This window comes from Corvus hawaiiensis, chromosome 9 (assembly GCF_020740725.1).
Source record: "Corvus hawaiiensis isolate bCorHaw1 chromosome 9, bCorHaw1.pri.cur, whole genome shotgun sequence".
In the NCBI taxonomy this organism is placed as follows: Eukaryota; Metazoa; Chordata; class Aves; order Passeriformes; family Corvidae; genus Corvus; species Corvus hawaiiensis.
The window spans coordinates 4104679-4129501 of NC_063221.1; the positions used below are offsets into that span (position 1 = coordinate 4104679).

Genomic DNA, 24823 nt, shown 5'->3' on the forward strand with positions numbered 1-24823 from the left:
TGTTGTTTGCTGCATGTCCATAGTTTCTAAAGGATAGAGAGCAGGAAGGAACAGAGGCATGGAGTACATTTGCTCTATCCCTGTGTTAATTTAGTGAAAATAAACCAGTGCTCTGCTACTCCAAACCTCTAACAGTGTGATAAACCTGAGGTTAAGCCTTTCTCCAGCTATTTCGACTGCTCATGTTCTGAAAATATTTAAATTTTAGGAGTCCTAGTAGCAACAGCTTTTCAGCAATTCAAATAAAGCCAGTCAGATATGATATTTAAGAGTATTTCTGGTGGGGATTATTGCAGCTTTTGGATGGTAATTGTGGGGTTGTGTCTCCAGGAGCCATCCTGTCCGAGGAGGAGCTGGCAGCCATGTCTCCCACTGCTGCAGCAGTGGCCAAAGTGGTCAAGCCTGGCATGAAGTTAACTGAGGTGAGTGAGCACAACCTCTCCAGCAGCAAAGCCCTTGGATGCCATCAGTGATGCTCTGAGAATGGAAAGGTGCTGGCTTGGGGCACTCTTTGGGTTTGGGGTCATGCCTGATGGAGGCAAGGAAATCTTACTTGAGACAGACTTCACTTGCTAAGTTACTGCGATATTTTTCAACATGCCTTACAGTTTTTCTTTAGTAGAGCAAATTTGGAAATAAATGGGGTTTGTTAATATAAACTTACTTTCTTTATGCATTTTTGGCAGGAGCAGCCTTTTTTTTGTTTTTTGCTTATTTACGTAATTTTTCATCTGTACTGCTGTGCTTTTGGCCTATACTTGCAAAAAAATTAGCATAATGATAGGTCATACAGATTCTAGGGGTTTTTACACTTCTGGTTATGCAATTTGTATTGTCATTGTTTGTTATTGATTGTTTTGTCCAGACATTAAATTCCTTTATGCTGTGTTACTGGTTTTGATATTTCTGTTGTCTTAAACCTGCTTAAGACTTGTGCCTCTTAAGTAGAATTCTTTTATTGCAGACAGTTGCACTATAAAGTTTGCCATTTTAAAATTAATATGTGTAACTTCATTGCTGTGATAGGAGTCCTAAAACCATATTTTAGAAGTCCAGCTTGTTTTTCTGAATTAACTGGTTCAGAGTTGCATAAAATTGTAGTGCCTTAAGGTATGAACTGTATCATTACCAGTGGTTCTTTAGAGATCTGTACAGACGTATCAAAAACAGCCCAAAACCTTTTTGTTGCAGCTGTACAATGCCTATGTAGAAACTCAGGATCAGTTGCATATGGAAAAGCTGGAGAATAAGAGACTCAATAAATATTTGGATGAAATAGTGCAGGAAGTAGAAGCCAAAGCCCCAATCTTAAAACGTCAGCGTGAAGAATTTGAGCATTCCCAAAAAGCTGTTGCAAGTTTGTCTGCAAAGCTTGAACAAGCTATGAAGGTCAGTATAAAATAAAAGAGCATGTATAGTTTTGGAAAAAAAAAATAATTTTCAAATCTTTAAACCTAACTGCTGTTGTAGTGTATGAAATGGATCTTTCAGTCAACTTTAATTATGGGAAAAGATGTGTTGGACTTCCTGGCTTGTGATTTCTGGAACTGTGCAAAGTATTTTGCAGAACCAATGTATCTTGTAGTTTTTTTATAATGGTGATTTACAGTCTCTGGTTTTCTGAGGGAGTAGGTTCACTGTAAACAAAGTTCAGTGTTTATTTGGCGTAAAATTGGACTTCAGTGCTCCCGTCCCACTAGTTTTAAAGCATACGCCAATACAGCACAAAAGAACGTGGCTTTTGATTCCGGAACACCTGGAGTTTAATCTTGGGAGCATAACTATAAGGAGCAATTTGGTTCCCCAGGCGTGTCTGCACAAGCTATTACCTCTCTGGAAAGGAATGTGTCCGGTTGAGATGTGATGTTTGCTCCTGTTGGTGTGCTTGCAGGAGATCCGTCGCCTGCAGGACAGCGCGGACCAAGCCAACAAATACGCCTCCTTCTTTGAGAGGGAGAGCCAGAGACTGGAAGCGCAAGTGAAGGATCTCTCCCAGCAGGTAGAAGAAATGTTGCTGTGGTTAAATGTGCTGTTTGCAATTGGTTTATTCATGTGCTGCTGCATTTCTGACGTTTACTTGGAAGTTGTGTTCAGCCACAGTCATGGAGACTTTGGTTGTCCTAAGTACCTTGGTGACTTTAAAGCTTCTCCTCAGGACAGCATGGTACTTCTGCATTCAAAAGTGGATTAAGTTTAGCTGGATAGAAGTGGTGCTGCTTTAGGATAATATCGTTAAGCGTCTGACATGGAAAACTCACTCATCTGTATCATTTCTTTGTTAGATTGTGGTCTGTTCACAGAATGGAACACTTTATGTACTTCTGATCTTGTTGCTTTTTGTCAAGCTATATTTTCCGTCATATTATTATCTTACAAGAATTTATCGATAGTAATTGTCTGCACATCGTAGGGAAAACCCCTTAATTTCCAAGTCCTTTATTTCTAATATGTTCTTTTTCAGAGCAAACTTTAGAGTCTGTGCAGGCCTTACAGGAGGACTGTTCTCTTTCAGATCTGTGTGCTGTTAATGGAACTGGAAGAAGCCAGAGGCAACCACGTGATCCGTGATGAAGCAGTGAGCTCTGCTGACATCAGCAGCTCTTCTGAAGTGATCACTCAACACCTGGTCTCCTACAGAAATATCCAAGAGCTTCAGCAGCAGAATCAGCGTCTCCTGGTGGCTCTTCGGGAGCTGGGGGAGGCAAGAGAAAAAGAGGAGCAAGAAACGACATCATCTAAGTAGGTCACCCCTTCATTTTCATTAACTTTGTACGAAGTAGTAACAGGGATTCATTCAAGCATTGTTCAGTTTTTCACTTCTGATTGTTATTAATTGTGTGCAGCAGCTATGTAACTCATAAAAGCAGTTCTTATTAAGCTACAGGACCTTCAGGTTTATATTAAAATGGCTTTATAGCTTTATATCTTATAATAGGTCCTGTCATCAAAACCTGAAGTAAAAATAATTGTCAGACTTCTTGTGACTGATTTCATACAACAGAGCTGCTTTTCAAAAAGATAAGTTTTCATTCCTGTTAGCTGAACAAAAACCTGCATGTGTGCATATCTAAATCACTACTGTGAAGGACACAGGTAATGGAATTCTCTGTGAAAGGTTCTCAGTCTGACTCTCTGCTCATGCTACTGACATTCTGGAAGTTACTCATGTGAATAGAATTCTGGTGTTCAAGGAAGAGGCCTGCTTTCTTTTTCATCTACACATGGCAGCCCAAAGGCCTGTCTCCTAGAACTTCAGAGGATTCTGTCACAGGTTCACAGAGTTACTAAGTTTGGGAAAGATGTCCAGGATCGAATCCAAGCTGTGCCCAGAGCACTGAGAGCCACGTCCAGGCCTTCCTTGGACACCTCCAGGGACTCCAACACCTCCCTGGGCAGCCCCTTCCAATGCTTAACAACCCCTTCTGTGAAAAAATTCTTCCTGATGTCCAACTGGCACAGCCTGAGGCGGTTTCCTCTCATCCTGTCCCTTGTTCCCAGTGAGCAGAGCCTGACCTCCCCTGGCTGCCCCCTCCTGTCAGGGAGTTGTGCAGAGCCAGAAAGTCCCCCCTGAACCTCCTTTTCTCCAGGCTGAGCCCCTTTCCCAGCTTCCTCAGTGGCTCCTGGTGCTCCAGCCCCTTCCCCAGCTCTGTTCCCTTTCCTGGACACACTCCAGCCCCTCACTGTCCTTCTAGAAGGAAGGGGCCTGGAGCACCTGGATGTGCCTCTGTGATGTTGCTGAAGGCAGCTGTTGTTGTTTCAGGATCTCAGAGCTCCAGAGCCAGCTGGATGAGGCTCTCAGTGAGCTGCAGCAGCTGCGGGAGTCGCGGCAGCGCCAGCTGCAGCTCGTGGAGTCCATCGTCCGCCAGCGGGACATGTACCGCATCCTGCTCACCCAGACCACGGGGGCCATCATTCCTCTGCAAGGTACCCAGGCTGCAGGAGCTGTTAATATCTGCTGTGGCAAGCAGAAGTGTTGCTTTAAAACCCCCTTTACCTTTTTGTAGCTTCAGGTACGTTACCAGAGGAGATCTGTCTTACATCTACTCCAAAGCGCCCGAATTTACCTCAGTCCATGGCGACTCCTGCTCCAGTGTCCATGAGTGAGTCCGTGGAGACTGTGGAGGCCAAGGCTGCTCTTAAGCAGGTACATTTTTCAGCAGACACTGCACAAAGCTGTCCCTATTTCTTTTTACACTTGGTAAGCACTTTTATGTCTGTTCTTTGTTGCAGTTGCAGGAAGTTTTTGAGAACTATAAAAAAGAAAAGGCAGAGAACGACAAGCTGCTGAATGAACAGAATGAAAAGCTTCAGCAGCAGGTCACAGACTTGAGGTCACAAAATGCCAAGATATCCACACAGCTGGAATTTGCCTCCAAACGGTAATTCAGCTATGTAATATCATTGCCTTACATGTTCTCTGGCTGCTTGATATTGTTTGCTCAGTTAAACATTGATACTGTCAATTCTGTGTAAGAACATAAAGGAAATAGTGCAGGTGGGATCAAGAATGGAAGCTGCAGTTGAGTGAGGCACGTATGTGCAAACTGAAGCATTAAACCATGAAACACACAGCTGTGTGCATGCCCCTGGTGAGCTGGACAGTGCAATGTGGCAGACTGGCTTTCCTGTGTTCCCTGGAAGGTACGAGATGCTGCAGGACAATGTGGAAGCCTATCGCCGGGAAATCACCTCCCTGCACGAGAGAACCCAGAAGCTCACAGCAACCACTCAGAAGCAGGAGCAGATCATTAACACCATGACTCAGGACCTGAGGGGAGCAAACGAAAAACTGGCAGTGGCTGAGGTCAGTAACAGTGTGTGGCACTGCGGGGTATCCCAAGGTAGCACGAGAGTTTTCCTTATGATTATCCTGAAATGTCTCAAGTGAAGAGTGGAGACGTAACAACATTCCAAGGTGTTTCAGTTTGCAGGGAAAGCGGAATGTCCAGTAGTGCTGTTCTTACTGTTCTTGGTTCAATTCACATGGATTTTAAAATAATACTAAATTTAAGGGTTGGACTTGGGATTGGCAACAAAGTTCTTATTATTTGCTGTCTTAAAGGTGAGAGTAGAAAACTTGAAAAAAGAGAAGGATATCCTGAAGATGTCAGACATGCGTCTGACACAGCAACGTGACTCTCTGCTGGTTGAACAAAGAGGACAGAACTTGCTGCTCACAAATTTGAGAACAATTCAGGTATGTGGTGCTATTCTTATGCCCGGGTTGGGTCTGTCTGTCAGGCTTTTCTATAAATACCCATGAAAATCAAATAAAAGAGTCATGGTCTTGACTGGGATTTTTATGTGGTTACAAGTCAATGTGACATAAAATACTTCAGCAACTTGTTTCAGCAAGTTTGGGATTCCTGTCCTACATTACGATACTCTGTTATTTACCTGGGCAATGTCCTGAGATTTCTGAGTTGATGAGAAAGGTTTTCACAATGAAATGGTAACAACACATATGAAACAAAGTGAAAGGAAAGAATTTGTAATGTTAATTTTTATGATAGCAAAATTTACCAGTGCCTGCCTTGGTAGTTTATTTTGCTGTTATGTTATATTTACTTTTCTACATTTATCTAATTTATTATAAGGTATATTGACACTTAGAGTGTATTTAAGGATGCCCATTTTATCATGTGACTGACTTCTATTTCTCTAGTAGATCTTTTGGAGGTTTTTAAATCCATAGCATTTAGACTGGATAATAGATTTTCTTCTAATAATATCTATTGTATCAACATTATTAAAAAAAACTTCAAAGCTAAGTCAAACATTTGAAGTGCTACTTTTCATCATTTTCTGTATCTGCCTATTCTTTAATTATTTTTTTTGATGGGAGAAGTATTGTGACAACTTTGTATGAAGCGCTGCAGCAATTCAGAAGAAAATTACTGAGGTGTGTTGTCAGCAAAGTGCATTGTGCTCTTTTCTCAGGGAATACTGGAGCGATCTGAGACAGAAACAAAGCAGAGACTCAATAATCAGATAGAAAAGCTGGAGCGTGAGATATCTCAGCTGGAGAAGAAACTGGAAAGTGAGGTGGAACAAAGGCATTCCCTTACCAAGAATCAAGAGGTGAGTGGAAACTGCTGCACTCGTTTGGAGGAAAACAAAGCCCCAGGTGCTTCTGCCAGAGTGCAGTGTGCTCTTCTCCATACCTGACATGCATGCAGAACCGCGCTCGGCCCCTGTGCCATTTGGGAATCATTGCAAGCTGGAGAACCTTGTGCTTGCAGGTTCATATCCTGGACCTGAAGAGGCAGCTGGAGACGGAGACCAACCGTCACATCAACACAAAGGAGCTCCTGAAGAACACCCAGAAGGAAAACGCCATGCTGAAACAGCAGCTGAACAACACTGAGGCCCAGCTCACATCCCAGTCCTCACAGAGGCCTCCAGGGAAGGGTAAAATCTTCCTCCACAGTTAATTTCTCTTCATGCTAAGCGTTACCATCTGCAAAATGGTAAAATTCACAGTCCATAATAGTTAGAATTGGGACAACAGTACACTAAATAATAAACCTCTTTGTTACTGCAATCACATACTCAGACAAATGATAACCAGCATGATTTGCTAATGTAAAATTCACATCCAAGCAGTCTTTGACAAAGGGGAAAAATAAAGGAAAGCTTCTTAAAGGATTCCTTTTATTTTTATTTGAAGGAGCTTACATGTATTAGGTTACATAGTTTTAAATAGTCAACAATGTTAATTGTAATCCATTATTTTAGTGAGGGGTTACAGTTTTTATTTAGGGAAGCTTTGTGAAAATAATTGTTTTTATCATGTTATTATCCTAATATTACTTCGCTTTTCAAGAGAACAGTGGTTTTAAAACTAAGTTGAACTTCAGTTAATGAATGTGTTCTACTATTGCAGGTCAGCCTGGTACAAATGAAGATGTGGATGACCTTGTAAGTCGGCTGAGACAAGCTGAGGAACAAGTCAATGACCTGAGAGAGAGGCTCAAGACTAGTTCCAGTAATGTGGAGCAGTACAGGGCCATGGTTCTTAGCCTGGAAGAATCCCTCAATAAGGAAAAAGAAGTAAGTCGTTAATTACTTATTTTTATTTACTTTAATTGTTTGTTAGAGCAAAACTTCATTGCAGTTTGTGATTCTCCACAATTTCAGTGTTGTTGTTCTAAATTAGATGCTGAGAATACCTATTCTGGCTTTAAATTGTTAATAAAATTGCAGTTTTTTATCAGAATAATGTATTTAATGGGATAAAAAATGGATCTCATGATGGATTTTAATGAAGGTGACAGAGGAAGTTCGTACAACAGTTGAAGCTCGTCTGAAGGAGTCTTCGGAATATCAGGCACAGCTGGAAAAGAAGCTGATGGAGTCAGAAAAAGAGAAACAAGAACTGCAGGAGGAGAAGCGTAAAGCTGTGGAGAACATGGAACAACAGGTATGTACTGACCCCCACCTTAGACCCCCTGGTAGAGAGTCCCCAGGAATGGCCTTTCACAAAGCTTCCTCAGCTTCACTTGGGTTTCACAGTACAGCAGTGCCCTGAACCAGATCTTTCAGAGTGTACACAGGGTGCCTGAATTTGTGAAAGGTTTCCAAACTTGGGCAGTACATTAAGAGTGTCACTTCAGTGGAGCGATTGTGTTTTTAAAGGTGTCACTCTCAGTGTGAGCTTTGAGCAGGAAAACATAAGTAACAGCCTTTGTGAGAGGTTTCAGAAGGATACAAAATGACTGTAACTAGAATTACTGCAGGTCCAACTCGGAAAGTAAAGGATTATATTTTTACTGGGAAAGAGCTCTGTATATTAATAAGTCAAAATACAGAAAGTATTTGTCTCTTTTAATACTAATTTTAATCTATAAATAATAAAATAATTACCATTATGAATGTGTTCAGTACTCTGCCAAATACTTTGCGACTTAGTCCTGTGTTTGTTCTTACTTTGTTTTTGTTGTTCCCCTGTCACTGCAGCTTTCAGAACTGAAGAAGAGTCTGTCAGCTGTGCAGTCAGAAGTTCAGGAAGCTCTTCAGAGAGCCAGCACAGCTCTGAATAATGAACAACAGGCCAGGAGGGACTGCCAGGAACAGGTATGTTTGTGGTGTTTGCCTGTTTTAGCCAGGGACAGCAAAATTCGTGTTAACTTTCAGCTGAACTCTAAGCTGTTACTCAGGGACTGCTGGAGGCAGGAAAAGTGCTGGGAGAGCACATTCTCTATTTTGGGAGCAGCTGCTTATTGAATGCAATAGATTTCTGTCTCTAAGGTCCGTTTCATTATGTAAAAAGATTTGTTTGGGACTGTAATTAGCTGGTTTTAATTAATTGCTGCCTCCATGTCCTGAAGAGGGAGCAGAAAATGTTCCCCCTAAGACAATGGGGAAAGTATTTTTCTAACCCAAAACATAATTGTCATCTTTTGCAGCTGTGGGGCAATGTGATATTTACCAGCAGCTGATAAGATTATTGCCTTGTTTTTTAAAGGGAATTTACTTTTCTGCAGATGAGCATTTCAGCAGCACTAATCGGTGTCAAGGATGTTGAAAAACTTCTGGCTGTTTAATCCAACCCCAAATATAGTAGATGAGCATTTCCATGTTTCCTGTCCTTGAGAATAGCAGAGGTTTTGAACAGTGGTTTTCTTTTTGCTTTGTGGTCACTGATTTTGTCTCTTTGTACATGTCAAACATACAAAGTAAGGGTAGCAGAGTTTATTTATTCTGGTTTTGTGCAGGCAATGATGGCTTCTGAAGCTCAGAACAAATATGAGCGGGAATTGATGCTTCATGCTGCTGATGTGGAGGCACTACAGGCCATCAAAGAACAAGTCGCCAAGAACGCAGCGGTGAGGCAGCAGCTGGAGGAGGCTGCTCGGAAAGTGGAGTCTGAGCTCTTGGAATCCAAAGCCTCCTGGGAAGAGAGAGAGAGAATGATCAAGGTGTGATGAGCTTTGCTGTGTCAGTGGGTTTTTTCAGTTAATAGAAATTCAGCCACAGAAATCACAGTCCATGAATGATTTTGTTGTAGGATGAGGCTTCAAAACTTGCATCCCGCTGTGAGGATCTGGAAAAACAAAATCGATTATTACATGAGCAGCTGGAGAGCATGAGCAATAAGATGGTGACTTCCATGAAAGAAGCCATCCCAACTGCAGCAAATGTTTCTCTTAGTGAGGAAGGCAAATCCCAGGAACAAATCTTGGAGATTCTTAGGTAACCTTAGCTCTGGGTTCCTTCTCCTGGGGGTTATAAATTAGATTTGAGCTTAAATAGTTCTGTATTACTTCATACTTGAAGGATAATACTAAAAATTCAAGTGCTTTTTTGCTAGGTAGGAGGTGGTTGCACTACATGAGAACATTTTCCTGGTGTGATGTGGTGTTGAACTCCTCCCTGCAGGTTTATCCGTCGGGAGAAGGAGATTGCTGAGACGAGGTTCGAGGTGGCGCAGGTGGAGAGCCTGCGGTACCGCCAGAGAGTGGAGCACCTGGAGAGGGAGCTCCAGGAGCTGCAGGACAGCCTCAATGCTGAGAGGGAGAAGGTGCAGGTATGGCTGGGGGTTAGTGCTTGTGATTTCAATGAGTACAGGGCTGTTCGGGGGCTGCCTGTGCCCAGAAATGAATTTTTAAAAGAATTTGGGGGTTTTTGGACTGGGATTCCTTATAACAAAATGGAGTGTCTTGTTCTGAGTCTTGTGAGAAAGCGTGGCAATTCCAAAATCTCATAATTAGGGAAAAGATCATTTATCTTTTTTCCCCCCCATCTCCTGCTTCTTAAGTCGTATTTACTTGTTTTGAATGTACACGTGAGATAACAAATGCCGTGATAGCTTCCCAAGGTGGCGTTATACCAGATCCAGGTGGAGTAGATGTGCACGTGCAAGCAAAACAAATGACTGAGTTGAATCTTTCCACAGGTAACAGCAAAAACTATTGCACAGCATGAAGAATTGATGAAGAAAACTGAGACCATGAACATACTCATAGAAACCAACAAGATGTTAAGGGAGGAGAAGGAGAGGCTGGAGCAAGAGCTACAGCAGATACAAGCAAAGGTTAGTACTGAGCTTCACATAAACCTGTCAGATATTCAGTGTATGAGTTAAATGTCTGGATATACCATTGCTAGTTATGGTAAATACATGATTTAGATTTTAATTATTCCTTGAAGTCATACACTAGTGAGGAAACTTTCTAGTTTGAATTTTAAAAGACATTGGAAAGCTTGAGGTTCAGTTCCATTTACGTGAACCCGAAAGTCAGTGTTTATCCGTGGCTAGAGGTGTAGCAGGAACAAGGATATTATCAGCAATTAAACTAAAAATGGCGCAAGAATACATACAAAACAGACCACAGCTTTATTAAGGGTTTAAAAGGGAGATGGTGCTTATTTTAATGGAATCCAGTGCCTTGGATTTTAACATTAATAATCTCTCCTGTACCAAAGTGAGAGTGAGCATCTAAGATTGGGAAGTTGTACCAATATTTTTTTTCTCTGTAAGATCATCCCCTGCTGTTGTCCTTGTCCTTTTCTCTTCCTCTAGCTGACCACTGGAAGGCCGAGAGTTGGGAAATAAGCTCTGTCATGACTTTTTCCTGAGGGATTCCTTCCGTTTCCTGAGATGCAGAGTGTAAGCCCTTTCTTTGCTTTCCCAGGTACGCAAGCTCGAGGCAGACATCCTGCCCCTGCAAGAGTCGAATGCTGAGCTCAGTGAGAAGAGTGGGATGCTGCAGGCAGAGAAAAAGCTCTTGGAAGAGGATGTTAAACGCTGGAAAGCCCGGACTCAGGTGGGGGAATGCCTCCTTTCAAAGAACATTGTGTGGAAAAAAGGCCCCACCAGTCAAACAACTAAAAAAAAGTGCTACATTTCCTTATGCAGAATAAAAAACTAAGAAATACGTTTGAATGTTAAAGCTTTGTTCATGCAGCTTCAAAGTTGGCTATTCCATATCAAAATGCAAAAGCAGTGGCTCTAATTCAAAGAGATTTTCTGGCTATAACTGTGTAATCATTTTACAAAAATGCCCATTTTCTCCCTCTTTCAGCACTTACTGAGCCAGCAGAAGGACACCGATCTCGAAGAGTATCGAAAGCTGCTCTCCGAGAAGGAGGCAAATGCCAAGCGTGTCCAACAGATGAGTGAAGAAACAGGCAGGCTTAAAGCAGAAGTTGCCAGGTGTGGTATTAGTCAATTTGTAAAAGGTTTTGTGCAAAGCAAAAGATTCTAATTATAGCTGTATGTGGAAGTGTAATTTCTTGTCTCCATGTAACTGTGAAACCTTTGGTATTCTTTCAGTGGCTTGATAACAAGCAGGTAAGGTGAAATGAGAGATGTTTTGCAAGCTATTAGCTGCAATCATTCCAAAGTAATATATTGTAGAATGATTTCTATTCTGTAGTGCAAAATCCTAGAAAACATAATCCACTACAGATAATGCCTGTGATGTTGCATAAATAAGTGATATTGAAACGTAGATATGTTTTCAAGCATCTTGTTTGCATCTCCCTCTGATCTCTTGTCATTTAGAACTAATGCATCTTTGACTACAAGCCAGAATCTTGTCCAGAGCCTGAAGGATGAAGTAACTAAAATAAGAACAGAAAAGGACACTTTGCAGAAAGAACTGGATGCTAAAGTGGCCGACATACAGGAGAAAGTGAAAACTATAACACAGGTCAAGAAAATCGGTCGCAGGTACAAGACTCAGTATGAGGAGCTGAAAGCACAGCATGATAAGGTAGATAGAACTGAAATGGAGCATTCCTTAGAGTTCTGGGGTTTGCCCAGAACTTCTAAACCGGTCACTTGGCACACAAAAGCATCTTGTGAAAGTAATGACATTGTGATTAGATAGTCCCCTTCAGCCTGGTACCCCTTGATGCCTTTCAGATGGTTGCTGAAGCATCAACTCAGCCTTTGGCAGAACAACAAGAAGACCAAGTTTCTGCCCAGGAAGTACAAGAGCTAAAAGACACTCTCGGTCAAGCTGAAGTGAAGACAAAGAATTTGGAGACTCAGGTTGAAAGCTTACAAAAGGTAAGAACAGCGAGTAATTTTGGAGTACTGTTCTCCACTGCAGCCCTAAGTGTGTAACAGTGAATGACACTGACCGTGCCTTAATTACGCCTCCCCTGATGGGGGAGAATTTTAGAGTCTTTGCCAGGAGTCCGAGAGATGAACGGGACTTTCAGCCTTCTCTGCTTTCAGATAGTTGTTTATTAAGTCTTATCAGAGAAACAGAGAGCCACTTAACGTGACCCAGACATAGCACAGAGCAGAGAATGCAGGAGAATGCCAAATTATCAAGATTACGCAGCCTTTTTAAAGGTAAATCAACCAATGGTCACTAAAAGCATACATTATTTTTACTTTTCCACCAACATATAATAATCATCTAGTCACGTAGACAGGAACTGTGGAATTCTTTATCCAATCATCCCAAACTACTTCTACTGCAGAATATGGAGCAGTAGAAGACGGTCTGGAGAACAACAATCCTCCATTTTGATGTTTTTTGTTTTTATCTATTTACTATATTAACAAACCCAAATCCTCTCAATTTTTCACCCTGTGACAATCTTACCTAGTATTCTATAACCTAGTTCACACCAGTGTAGATTCTAATTCTTCCCAGAGGGTAGGCAATTTTCTCCAAGGACAGAGGTCAAAACCAGTGTTGTCCAGGGGGGTAGAACCCTTCAAAACAGGCAGAGAAATGTTCTCTGCATTCTGGGTTCCTACAAGTGAAGAATGGGAGGGTGTTTTAATGCATGTCGCAGAAATATGGGAAGTGGCCTCTACGTTCTTGGGAAAGAGGGATCTTAAGCCTGCTTTAAATCCTGTGTCTAGTGTGTCTCACATTATTTCCTGGAATAAGTGGGAAGAGAATGCTGTTCTTCAGCTCTTGCGTTCAGAGAGGACCAAACTCCTGTTGTTGATAAGAAGCCTTTTAACCCTAATCCAGTGGCCAGCTAATACCAGCTCCTTGGAACTTGGGCTCTGTATTTGCCAGAGTTGTTGATTGTGGCCAACAATTGCAATCTTTCTCTCTCCCTAGACAGTAACAGAAAAGGAAACTGAAGTTAGAAATCTCCAGGAGCAGATAATGCAGCTACAGGCAGAACTGGCCCGTTTCCATCAAGATCTACAAGAGAAGACTACTCAAGAAGAGCAGCTCAGGCAACAGATCACCGAGAAGGAAGAGAAAACTAGGAAGACCTTGCTTGCAGCCAAGCAGAAAATTGCACAGTTAGCTGGTATTATAATTGTTTTTTCTGTCCTTAGAGATTTTTGATTATTTCTATGGAAAAACCTTTAGACAGGATGCTTGCGAAATATGGCCTGCTTCATATTTTACTGAAAAGTGTTTTCTAGGCTAGATGCTGCAGGAATTGTTCTAAAGTTTGAAATTGAATTCCTCCAGGGATGCTAGAAGTACATAACTAGCTGTGTACACTGGACATAGAAAAAGTTTTGCTTACTTTTGGCCAGCCAACATGATAACCCCCATTTTTGATCCTTCTGTTGATTAGAGCAGATTGGCCCTAGTAACAGCTTGGGTAATTCTCCCCTTCCCTAAATGTACAGGTGCAAAACACATTGTCTCCTCTGTTTTTAAATGTCACTGAGAGGAATGATGGTGTAAGAGCTTGCAGAAAACATCGTGTTCTTTTGGGACTACTTGTTTAAGTTTTTTATTTATCTATATTTATTATATATTTTTCTACCTTTGGTTTCTTTTTTTTTAATTGCAATTAAATAGAAAAATGGCATAATTGCCTCCCAGATTTCCTCTTGTAGCTTAACATTTTTAGGAGTTCAGAACACTTCAGTGACCTGGTAAAACACCCAGGCATTCAGTGTGCAGATTCAGCGAGGCTGAACCCTTTCCTGTTCCACCAGGTACTAAGGAACAGCTCACAAAGGAAAATGAGGAGTGGAAGCAGAAGAGCAGCTCCTTGGAGGAGCAGAAGACGGAGCTGGAGGTGCGGATGAGCGCCCTGAAGTCCCAGTACGAGGGGCGGATCTGCCGCCTGGAGAGGGAGCTCCGGGAGCAGCAGGAGCGGCACCACGAGCAGCGGGACGAGCCCCCGGAGTCCACAAACAAGGTACAAAAAGTCCTGACAGGCAGCCCTGGGACAGCAGCCAGGCCACCAGTGCCTAGCCTGGACTCAGGTGCCACCGTGCCCTGCTCTTGGAAATACACAGGCTGGTTTCAGGAAGGATTCAGAACTTAATTTAAATTCCCTGCCCTAATCAGAATTCCCAGTGCCAACAAGCAGGCAGTTCTGTCATTCGCTGTGAATCAGCCAAGGAGCTGTTCACACTCTGCCCTCTATCTTTTGTGTTTTACCGATGCATTCAGTATAACAAGTTCATGTCTCAAAGCTTCAGAAAATACCTGAGCAATTACGAAATTGTATTCCAGCCTTGGTATGGCTAGTATGATTTGGTTTGGGGAATTTGCCATAATTATGGAGTCTGCTCAGGTAAATGCCCAGCAAGCATTTCTCTCACAGACTTGTTAGCAAAGTGCTGAAGTGTTTTCCTTGTTGCCTGCTCTGTTTCATGTGTACATGACATGATCTTTCTGTTCCTTACCTAATAGGTCCCGGAACAGCAGAGGCAAATCTCACTCAAGTCTACTCCAGCTTCAGGTGAAAGAGGAATGTGAGTTCAAGGGCTTTGCAGAGTTTCTGTGGTTGATATTTCTTGGCTTTATCACAACTGGGAAGATACTGATTGACATAATAGATTCCTCCTCAGCTACGTGTAATCAATAGAGCTTTTAAGCTGTAAACTGCCGTATTAACCACCAGGAACATGGTATCTGGGAAACATGGAAGATTTTTTAAAATGTTTTCAGACTTCAAGATTTTTGAAGTTGATTGTTAACTTTGATAATATAATTTTGATTGTTAACTAGCCTTTTTGGTTTTGGGAAGGATCTTCCTTGTGCAAGAATGAGAAATGGACTGAACAGATAACTCTAATGACAGATAAAATAGTCAAACGCCTAAGCTTTGAAATGGGAAATGTTGCTGTGAGTTGGGATAACAAACTCCCTCTCAGCTGTTAAAACTGCATCCTTTAGACAGCAAGGCTTTCAAAAATGTCTCCACAAATTTGGCTGCCCCTTGTCTCAGCCAAAAGATGCTGTTGCTCTGTATTGAGTGAATCAGTTTTGATGTAAGGTGTGTTACTCACTGTAATAAAAGTCCCAGCACAGCCAACAGTACGAGCATTTTGATCTAGATTCCTACTTGATTACCTTGGAAGAAATCTGTCAGTCCTCCAAGATGGATAAAATGGTATTGATGGCGTAGTATGTCTCTCTTCTTTCAGCTATAAAAAGTTTGGAAGACAATTCCTTATGCTGTTGTCAGGCTTTTAAATGTAAAAGCTTTAAGAAAGAGTGCTTCTGGCTATGAGAATATATTTGTTATTTTTAAAATCTGCTTTCTGTACCATGATGAAACCAATCTCCTGTTTTTCAGTGCCAGCACTTCAGATCCCCCAACAGCAAACATTAAACCAACTCCTGTTGTGTCAACTCCCAGTAAAGTGACTGCTGCTGCCATAGCTGGGAATAAGTCTACTCCAAGGGCCAGCATCCGTCCAATGGTGACTCCTGCCACAGTCACCAATCCCACCACTACCCCCACAGCCACAGTTATGCCAACAACACAGGTGGAGACTCAGGAAGGTGAGCTTTTGATTGTAGTACAAGGATCCTCAGTACTTAAAAGTGCTACCTTTGCCTTGAAATGGTGGTGGTAGTCAGTTTGGAAGGGCCTCCCGGTGTCATTGTCCCTGCATGTCTTGGAGTGTTGCGCTTGCATGACCATTCTACTTGCAGCAAAGTTGGTGGTTCCTCAGCTGGAGATGTGCATAACATTAATTCATCTGCAAAGCACTGCTTGTGCTTGTTGAGGGCAGCCTGAGAGGGAGAATGTGAGCCGTGCTGGATGAGTGAAGACCCTGACTGTGCTGCTGTTTGCCTTCCAGCCATGCAGTCGGAGGGACCCGTGGAGCACGTCCCAGTGTTCGGGAGCGCCAGCGGCTCCGTGCGCTCCACCAGCCCCAACGTGCAGACTTCCCTGGCCCAGCCCATCCTGACTGTGCAGCAGCAGACACAGGCCACTGCATTTGTGCAGCCCACCCAGCAAAGCCACGCTCAGATGGAGCCTGCAGCTCAGGAGCCAGCCGCTGCCATCCTGGAGGTGGTGCAGAGCTCCCAGATAGAGAGGCCCTCCACCTCCACAGCCGTGTTTGGCACAGGTTGGTGTCATTTGGTAGGCCTGCTTTACTCAACAGTTCCCTGTAAGTAGCTCCAGTTAGACCCTTGGCAAACCAGGCCTCACTTCAGTGTGTGCCTTTTCTCCCTCCCTTAGTTTACTGCACGTTTTAAGAACTTTGGAAGTTAGGCTTCCTTCCTGAACTGTCAGAAATGGGGCCTCTGAAATGCTGTTGGCACTGCATTCCTTAAGGTAGAAAGAAAATGAAACTTTGTGTTTGTCTTATTCAGAGCAGCTTTAGAGTTTAGTACATTAAACCTTGCTGGCTCTCTTTCGTGGCACTGTGAGCAAGGTTCATTTTAGGAGCCATGAGTAAGCTACTTAAGCTTGAATTTAAAACAGAGGAGGTACTCTAAAGCTACTCGCTGTATTTCACTGTTGCACATCTGTTTGTCCTATGCAGTGTAAATAGAATATTTGTTCCCCAAAAGAACCATTTCTGCAAACTGTTGGGGTTTTCTGTTTGCATCTGAAACTCTGTTAAATTTTTAGGTGTACTTGTCCAAAGCAAAGATGTTGGAAGAAATAGTTGAGTTGTACCCTGAGGCTTATAGTTAGGGTCAGTTAAGTTGTGAAGAAAGGCCTGAGAGCTTAAGACTTGTAACTAAAGGGGTTGATGTTTTCATGGCCTAGGAAACAGCTCACTGTGATTTTGATTGTTGTCATTCAGTGCAGAAATAGAGGTGATCTTCAGAGGAAAATACCAAAGCTTTTGATTTCTGGTTTGTACATATGTTGTTCTGAAAATAACTGAGAGGCTTTGAAGTTTCAGCTACCCCCAGTTCCTCGCTGTCTAAACGCTCCCGAGAGGAAGAGGAGGACAACACCGTGGAGAACTCGGACCAGATCTCTGAGGAAACAGTGGATGCACCTCCTTCAAAGAAACTGAGAATCATGCAGAGAGTTGGACCTGAGGTTTGCGCAAACATGAAGTTCTACTACTTCATCTATCCCTTTGTAGGATTTTAATGGGAAGAGCAAATGTGTTACTTCAGAGCAAATCAGTGAATTCTTAATTGACTTTCTAATCTCTTGGGGAGGAAACAGTTATATTTGGATATCTAAAAAGGCAGAGGTTAAACCAGTTAGAATGAATGACGTAATTCTTAACCTGTAGGATGGAAGAGAGAGGGCCATATCCTAGGATTGAGGAGGAAGAAGTTCAAACTTCTTTCAGTGTGGTTTGGAAGATCTTTATCCACAGTAATTCTGGACAAACAGTGTATTTGAGGAGATGGGAAGCAAAGATGAGTTGCTAGAAAAGCCTACAGAAGATGCATGTGAATGCTGGTGTGAGGGATTTGGGATGTGCTGTGAAAAAGGGATGAAATTGAGACAGAACCTCACAGCAGGCCACTCATGAACAGTGTTAAGGAAGCCAAAGATGTTTTATTAACTCTGTGCCAGAGGGATGTTCATAACAGGAAAAGGGCAGGATTGTGTAAGAACATTATCACTTAAGAATCTGGGAGGCTGGAGTTAGAATGGGAAACTTTGATGATTCATTTCTTGTCCTGAAAAAATTGCGGGATGCTGAGGTCCAGTGGACTGGGGAAGTTGTATTTCTCCAGGGCAGGGAAGTGAGGTTCTTGATAAAAGCATTGCTAAGGAAGGGGGAGAAAATGCTGCCCATAATCTTTGTGGGAAAAGATAGTTTGGTTTTTTTTTTTTTTTATAACAAGTAAAATAAAATCTCAAACATGTTTAGGGCTAATGATGTGTTTTAAATGAGAAAAATATTTTTTCTTCCAGGAGGAAGTGACAGCAGAAGAGAGCACTGATGGAGAGGTGGAGGCACAAACATACAATCAAGACTCACAAGACTCCATTGGAGAAGTAAGCGTATTTGAAAAGCCCACATCTTCAGCAGAAATAGCCATCTGCCCCCCAAACTCTCAGTATATTTGGAAGTGAAATCGCAAATGGAATCCTGCAAGTTTAAGTGGTCTCCTCCATGGAAACCACTTAAAATGTTTTAAAGTTTAGACTTGCACTGTTCAGTCACTAAGTCACTTATCACATTCTTTCTTGTCCTTTCCTCTGGTCAGTTTTTGAGGAACAGCAATAACTGTTTGTCCTCTGAGCATCAGAGTCGGGTTCTCTTGCTGTTGTACATGGTGCATTTAATTTTGTTTGTTCTGGTGATTGCCTTTGGTCTTTGGCAGGGTGTGACCCAGGGGGAGTACGCTGCCATGGAGGACAGCGAGGAGACTTCCCAGTCTATCCCAATAGATCTTGGATCCCTTCAGTCAGACCAACAAAACACCACTTCATCTCAGGATGGCCAGTCCAAGAGAGATGATGTCATTGTAATTGACAGTGACGATGAAGATGATGATGAAGAAAACGAAGGGGAGCAGGAAGTATGTATTATCATGGAATTCCTTTATGATTTTGCCTTTCATCAACTGTAAAACTCACCAGGCAGGACTAATTTAATCAAACTATTTCTGACTGTGTAAGTGGTCTGTATTTACGTTGCCTGAATCTGCAGTGTTTTAAAGCTACCTGCTAATTCACCTTTAATTTTTCTTTTACCTTCCTTTATCTGAACCCTCAGGCTTTTCCATCTTCTTTCCTACCCTTGTCCTGTTGAAGAAGGAGACAGGGAGTGTCTGGGTGGGTGTTGATCTGTGCACCACATCCAGCCTATTCCACTCCCCTTTCTGCACTTCCCTAAGGCTCTTTTGTTGTCTCATCACAGGATTATGACGATGAGGAAGAGGAGGATGAGGATGATGATGAAGACACGGGGATGGGAGATGAAGGTGACGACAGCAATGAAGGAACTGGTAGTGCTGATGGCAATGATGGATATGAAGCAGACGATGCTGAGGTGAGATTTGTACCTTTCTTTTATAGCCTGTTAAATTTCTTGCAACAAATTGGTGCTGTAATGCACAGATGTGAATGCTCGGAAGAGAAAATCTTGGTGTGAATTCATCCCAAAAGTGGAGACTGCTACTGGGTGATGGTAATTTCTTATAACTGGTGTTTTCACAAGAAAAATCAACTTGGAATTTTTAAGAGGGCTGAATGAAAATACAAAGCACAGCAGCCAGCAGCAAATACTGTGGTTGCAAAGCTGGTGACGCTTTTCAAGAGCTGGTTATTTCACTGTCTGTTGTTATTAAATGATGGTGGCTACATTGTTCAGGTTTGTGTATGCACAGGTACTCAAAACTTCTGAAATCTCATACAGTTGAGAATATGTTTACCTAATGCTGTAGATATGTACAGAAATCTTTTAAGATTGTCATATATTTGACTTCGTTTACTTTCTGAATACTTCTGTACTGCTTTTATAGTCTCTTTACAACCTATAATTTGTTTAGTCATACCCTGTTTATGTGGGGTTTTAGGGTGCTGATGGTACAGATCCTGGAACAGAGACTGAGGAGAGCATGGGAGGAGCTGAAAGCAACCAAAGGGCAGCAGATTCCCAAAACAGTGGTATAGTTATTCCATGTTTTTTCACAGTCTGTGTATGTAGGGGGAGGGAAATGTAGAGGCTATTTTCCATGTGTAAAAATCTCCACTTAAAAGTAAAATTATAAGTGAAATACTAAAGGCCATTTCAACCTGCAATGTGGATTCTTTTGAAATGTTCTTTTCTGGATTTATTCTAAATTCCATTGAAAATCCTGCAAGCTGTGGTTGCTGTGGAAGCTGAATGGCTCCATGGATTAATCTGTCTCTAAATCAGCACCTTAATAGTTAATGCTTGGTTTCAGTGCTGCTGTTGTAGCTGACCGAAGTCCTCTTTAAGTGGTTTTAAATAACAATACTGGGCTGTCCCCAGGCTTGCAAGGGAAGAAAGGTGTTAATTCGTGGCAGAATTGGAAGATTTGCCTTCATGTTTTCAACGTGGTTCCTAAGGTTTCCCCCTGTGTATTTGTGTTGTAGGAGAAGGTAGCACAAGTGCTGCAGAGTCCACGTTTCCCCACGAGAGCCCGAGGGAGCAGCAGCCGTCATCGGCATCCGAGCGCCAGGGCCCGCGGCCCCCGCAGTCCCCAAGGAGGCCACCGCACCCTCTGCCCCCACGGCTCACCATCCACGCCCCTCCCCAGGAGCTGGGGCCCCCAGTGCAGGTACAAACCAGCTCCAACACCTCAGAAGACTTTGAAAAAAATTACTGTATGGTTTCTTATAAATAAAATCCATTGGGGAAAAAAGTTGCCAGCTGTTCAGCATCCTAGAAATGGTAGCTGAGCAAAGTGACTTAATGTCTGGACAGGGAACATATAAATCCATCCCAAGTGCCTTACTGCTTCTTATCTTGGAATTCTTACTATATTATACCAGTGCTATGTCAGTCAGGGGCTGATGATATTTTCACTAAAAAAGCTTTTCTTGACCAGGTTGTAGCTCACATTGGAAGGTTTTTATGAGTCTCTTCCCCAATGTAGATGGGGCAAAGGAATGCTGCCTTTTATTTTCCAAGTTAAACCTTTCACAGTCAGTGCCTGACCCATGATTATGCTTTGTTGAAGACCTGTAAATTTTGTAAATTTTTTGTAAATTTTGTAAATTAAAAACAGGAATTCTTCAAACATATCCTGACTGAAACGATCCTTTACCATTAACTTGGGCTGAGACTTGGGATCACAATATTTCTGTGTGCAAGTTTTCTGTATTCGGTAGAGACTTGAGTAGAATGTTACTGTCACTTGCCCAGAATATACACATTGTACCCCAGAGGGTGGTGGGGCACTGAACAGGCTCCCCAGGGAGCCTGCTCATGGCCCCAAGACTGCCAGAGCTCCAGGAGTGTTTGGACAGCGCTCTCAGGCTCTTCCTGGATTTCTTGGGGCTGTCCTGCATGCAGGGATTGTTCTTGATGATCCTTGTGGGTCCCTTCCAGTGCAGGATATTCTGTGATTTCATGATGATTGCTATATTTGCTCAATTAGCTGCTGCCCTTGGCTCTGACTGAATGCTTGTATGTTGTTAGAATTATGGGACCACATTTACACTACTTCCCTCTTTTCTTTCCCATAAAGAGAATCCAGATGACTCGAAGACAGTCGGTGGGGCGAGGACTTCAGCTGACCCCTGGGATAGGTGGAATGGTGAGTGTATCAAAATCTACTACTAAAGACCTGCTTTGAGGGAACATTCCTAATTCTTGGGGTTTATTTTGGTTGTTAAAGAAGCCTGGCTGCTGATTTCAGGGGGGGATGGTTTCTGTAGTCTTGCAGAAAATATCCTACTCCTGTTAATTCCTGTGTTAATGGAAGGCAAGGACTAGAAAACTCCCAGGAAGTAAAAGACTTCAAAAGAGGCTCAATTGGTTTTGTCTAAGGTGGTTTTACTTGTTTTTAGAGTCAGTCACAGTGGCTATGTTGCTGGAAAAAGTCATGCTGGGTTCAGGCTCATCCTAAAGGAACAAGGCTAGTTTATGCTGTCCCATCAGCTAATTTTGAACCCTTTATTCAGCTGTATTTGGCAGAACAAATGCAGGTTCAGTGAGAGAAAAGAGACTGACTGACTAAAGTACCTTTTGTGAGATCAAAGGCATCAGCTTTTCATGTCGGAAATTAAACAAGAATTTTGTTAGAGCTAAATCTGTCTTTGTTTTGCTGGACTGTGTGGAAAAATCAACCTGTATCTCAGCTGGTAAAAACTGGAAATACATTGTAGGCTCTCATATCAGTCTCTTTTTTTCCAGCAGCAGCACTTCTTTGATGATGAGGACAGAACAGTTCCAAGCACACCAACTCTTGTAGTTCCACATCGTACAGATGGATTTGCAGAAGCCATTCAGTAAGTAGTGTGAAAAGAAAAAGGAAAAAAAAAAGGCTTTTCTCTATTCTTTATTTGTTTTCTTTCTATTTTCCAGTGGAATGAAAATAAATTTACATTAAATGAACTTGTGATTGGAGTAACATGCTAGGTAGTAGGATGGATAGCTGCATGTGCAGATAAGTAATTATTGTTTGAATTGTGTGTCATATAACTGATCAGCAAATTAGGAAGTGAATAATCTCCAGTGTATTGTAACTTGGTGATCTAAGAAGACATTAAACAAACAAAAAAATGTTATATCTGATTTCCTTCCTCATTCTTCCTCTCTCCCCATTAATACTGCCAATAAAAGTAGGAAAAGTTAGCTCCATTTTTGCTTTGGGATGTTCTGGACATGTCCAGCAATCCACTTAAAATTCTGAGAGTTCATAGAACGGATAAGTAAAGAATATTCTCATCAGGACTGTTCTACTGATTTTGAATGCATTCCCAATAATTTGAGAAGCTAATTGCTGTTTATTTAGCAGTAGCTCAGCTGATTTTTATTGTCAGTATTAGTTCATTTTGTCTCATGCATGATTTGTTCTCTTGGTCAGAAAGTTCTTCCCCCCTGCCCCCATCTTTGGGGAATTTGCAGAATTCCTTAAGTCTGTATTTTGCCAGTTCCCCCCAGGTAGCTGGAGTTCCTCGGTTCAGATTTGGGCCCCCTGAAGATATGCCACAAACCAGCTCCAGTCACTCTGATCTTGGGCAGCTGGCATCACAAGGAGGTAAAGTAGTTCTGGGCTCTCTTTTCCATGGGTCTTTGAGTGAAAAAGAGATAATTCAGTCAACAAAACACAATTCTGCTTCAGGAAGTTGTTAAAGTGTGGAAACCTGCAACTCATAAATAATTGTCAGCAGAGAAAGAATAACAGAAAGTGAGAAGGTGTTTTCTTCAAACTGCTACATTTCTAGTTGTGTTAGGATTTTGAAATTGAATGAAATATTGAAGGAATGGTTTTTAACTTCAATTTTACTGTTGGTTGTAGCTTCCCTGTAGTGAAACAATAGGGGAAAACAGCAAATGCAAAGAAATCTTTGGGCTATATCCTTACCTGCTCAGAGATGGCCAAGCTGTTGTGCTTGTTGTTGGTCTGAATCTGTCCCTTTCCCTGGCATCCCTGTTGGCATGGAACACAGGCTGTTCTCTGGAGACAGCTCACAGCAAAATAATGGCATAAGGCAAGCATGAAAGTTAAAAAACAAGCAGTAATATTTTCATCAAGGTTTTACCTTCCAATAAATTACGACCAGCTCTGACAGTAAGTCAAAACAAAATAACAAAAATCTGCTTAAATACAAGTGGCTGGATTTCATCAAGTGTTCAGAGGGAAGACATCAGTTAATCCTTTTTTTTTAGCTGCTTATTTGGATAGATTGTCACTGGAACTTTGTGTTGCAGGTTTAGGGATGTATGAAACCCCACTGTTCCTTGCCCACGAGGAGGAATCGGGGGGTCGTAGTGTCCCCACAACACCATTACAAGTAGCAGCACCAGGTAAGAGGCAGGGGTTTTCAGAGCAAAGCAGGGAATAATTCCCCATGATTATGCCTCAGGAGCACAGGGCAGCCTGTCCCCGAGCTGCCTGTCCCGGGCAGGGGCTCTGTGGGCAGGGGCTGAGGCTGCCTGTGCTCCCCGCAGTGACGGTGTTCACAGAGAGCGCCTCGGCCGACGCCTCGGAGCACGCGTCCCAGTCCGTGCCCATGGTCACCACCTCCACTGGCAGCCTGTCCACCACCACCGAGCCCGGCGCCGGCGACGATGCCGATGAGGTCTTCGCAGAGGCGGAGTCTGAAGGGTAAAGCACCACTGTTTTGGTTTTGGTAGCGCTTCTGGCATGTTCGTTGTCACCCAGGGGCAGCTCAGACAGCGTTTGGTAATGGTGTTTTCTGCTGATTTTCTCCTTGGGATTTAACAAAGTTAATATAAAAGTCACAAAAAAAAAATTATATTTTTTAAGAATGCAGAGGAGTCTGCAGTAGTCAAATACTGATGGCAAGACATGGGTTGAAGGATCAGTTTGCAGAATAAAGACTAAGGTATTCCTGTGTAATACAGAAAATCACGCTTCATGCAAAGCACACATATATGGCTAAGTCACCCAGTCAAGACAGTGCATGTACAAAAGATGAAGCATCAGGGTGGAATAAGGAGCTCTTACTGAATTTTGTAGACAAATAATTTTGTCTTTTGCTTTACAAGTGCAACTTTTAATATTTATAATAATTGCTGTATGTTGAATTATGATGAAGTAAAGATCCAAAAGGGGATAGTTTATAATTTTATGCTGTATTTTACTTTTGATTTTCATTGAATCTCTATGTTCCAAGACAGGGGTTTTTTTCCTGAGCTTTTTGAAACTATGTAAATACACTTCCATGCTTCTCCTCCCACTCCTTCCCTTCTAGCATTACTTCAGAAGCAGGTCTAGAAATCGATAGCCAGCAAGAAGAAGAATCTGTTCAAGCATCTGATGAGTCAGATCTTCCTTCAACTAGTCAGGATCCTCCTTCAAGTTCATCTGCAGGTACAGGATAATCAGCAAAAGCAGTTCATACCTTTTCATTAAGAGTGGGAATTCCTTTGTCCGGCATCATGGCTGGTAGCCAGGATATACAAAATAAGATAAAACTGTTAAAATCACAGACTCATAGAATGGTTTGGGGTGGAAGGGACCTCAAAGCCCATCCAATCCCACCCCTGCCATGGGCAGGGACACCTTCCACTAGCCCAGGGTGCTCCAAGCCCTGC

General features: G+C 42.4%; 1 protein-coding gene across 5 annotated transcripts in view; it reads left to right on the forward strand.

Moving 5' to 3' along the window:
- TPR (translocated promoter region, nuclear basket protein) overlaps positions 1-24823 on the forward strand; it is a 34587-nt gene that overhangs the window by 7876 nt on the left and 1888 nt on the right. Inside the window, exons 11-49 of one of the 5 annotated variants that reach the window (XM_048312586.1) lie at positions 331-422; positions 1192-1389; positions 1892-1999; positions 2513-2739; positions 3761-3924; positions 4005-4144; positions 4231-4379; positions 4642-4804; positions 5063-5197; positions 5941-6081; positions 6243-6411; positions 6887-7053; positions 7271-7423; positions 7960-8076; positions 8718-8921; positions 9011-9195; positions 9382-9529; positions 9899-10036; positions 10638-10769; positions 11028-11158; positions 11510-11720; positions 11873-12019; positions 13041-13239; positions 13886-14091; positions 14592-14653; positions 15481-15689; positions 15992-16264; positions 17048-17196; positions 18034-18117; positions 18447-18644; positions 18986-19117; positions 19644-19734; positions 20188-20372; positions 21285-21353; positions 21938-22047; positions 22693-22799; positions 23474-23569; positions 23714-23870; positions 24481-24599. In XM_048312586.1, the coding sequence (XP_048168543.1) occupies positions 331-422; positions 1192-1389; positions 1892-1999; positions 2513-2739; positions 3761-3924; positions 4005-4144; positions 4231-4379; positions 4642-4804; positions 5063-5197; positions 5941-6081; positions 6243-6411; positions 6887-7053; positions 7271-7423; positions 7960-8076; positions 8718-8921; positions 9011-9195; positions 9382-9529; positions 9899-10036; positions 10638-10769; positions 11028-11158; positions 11510-11720; positions 11873-12019; positions 13041-13239; positions 13886-14091; positions 14592-14653; positions 15481-15689; positions 15992-16264; positions 17048-17196; positions 18034-18117; positions 18447-18644; positions 18986-19117; positions 19644-19734; positions 20188-20372; positions 21285-21353; positions 21938-22047; positions 22693-22799; positions 23474-23569; positions 23714-23870; positions 24481-24599 (5865 nt within the window). The remainder of the gene's footprint in view (positions 1-330; positions 423-1191; positions 1390-1891; positions 2000-2512; positions 2740-3760; positions 3925-4004; positions 4145-4230; positions 4380-4641; positions 4805-5062; positions 5198-5940; positions 6082-6242; positions 6412-6886; positions 7054-7270; positions 7424-7959; positions 8077-8717; positions 8922-9010; positions 9196-9381; positions 9530-9898; positions 10037-10637; positions 10770-11027; positions 11159-11509; positions 11721-11872; positions 12020-13040; positions 13240-13885; positions 14092-14591; positions 14654-15480; positions 15690-15991; positions 16265-17047; positions 17197-18033; positions 18118-18446; positions 18645-18985; positions 19118-19643; positions 19735-20187; positions 20373-21284; positions 21354-21937; positions 22048-22692; positions 22800-23473; positions 23570-23713; positions 23871-24480; positions 24600-24823) is intronic. The other 4 variants (XM_048312589.1, XM_048312590.1, XM_048312587.1 and 1 more) reach the window with 4 other exon arrangements.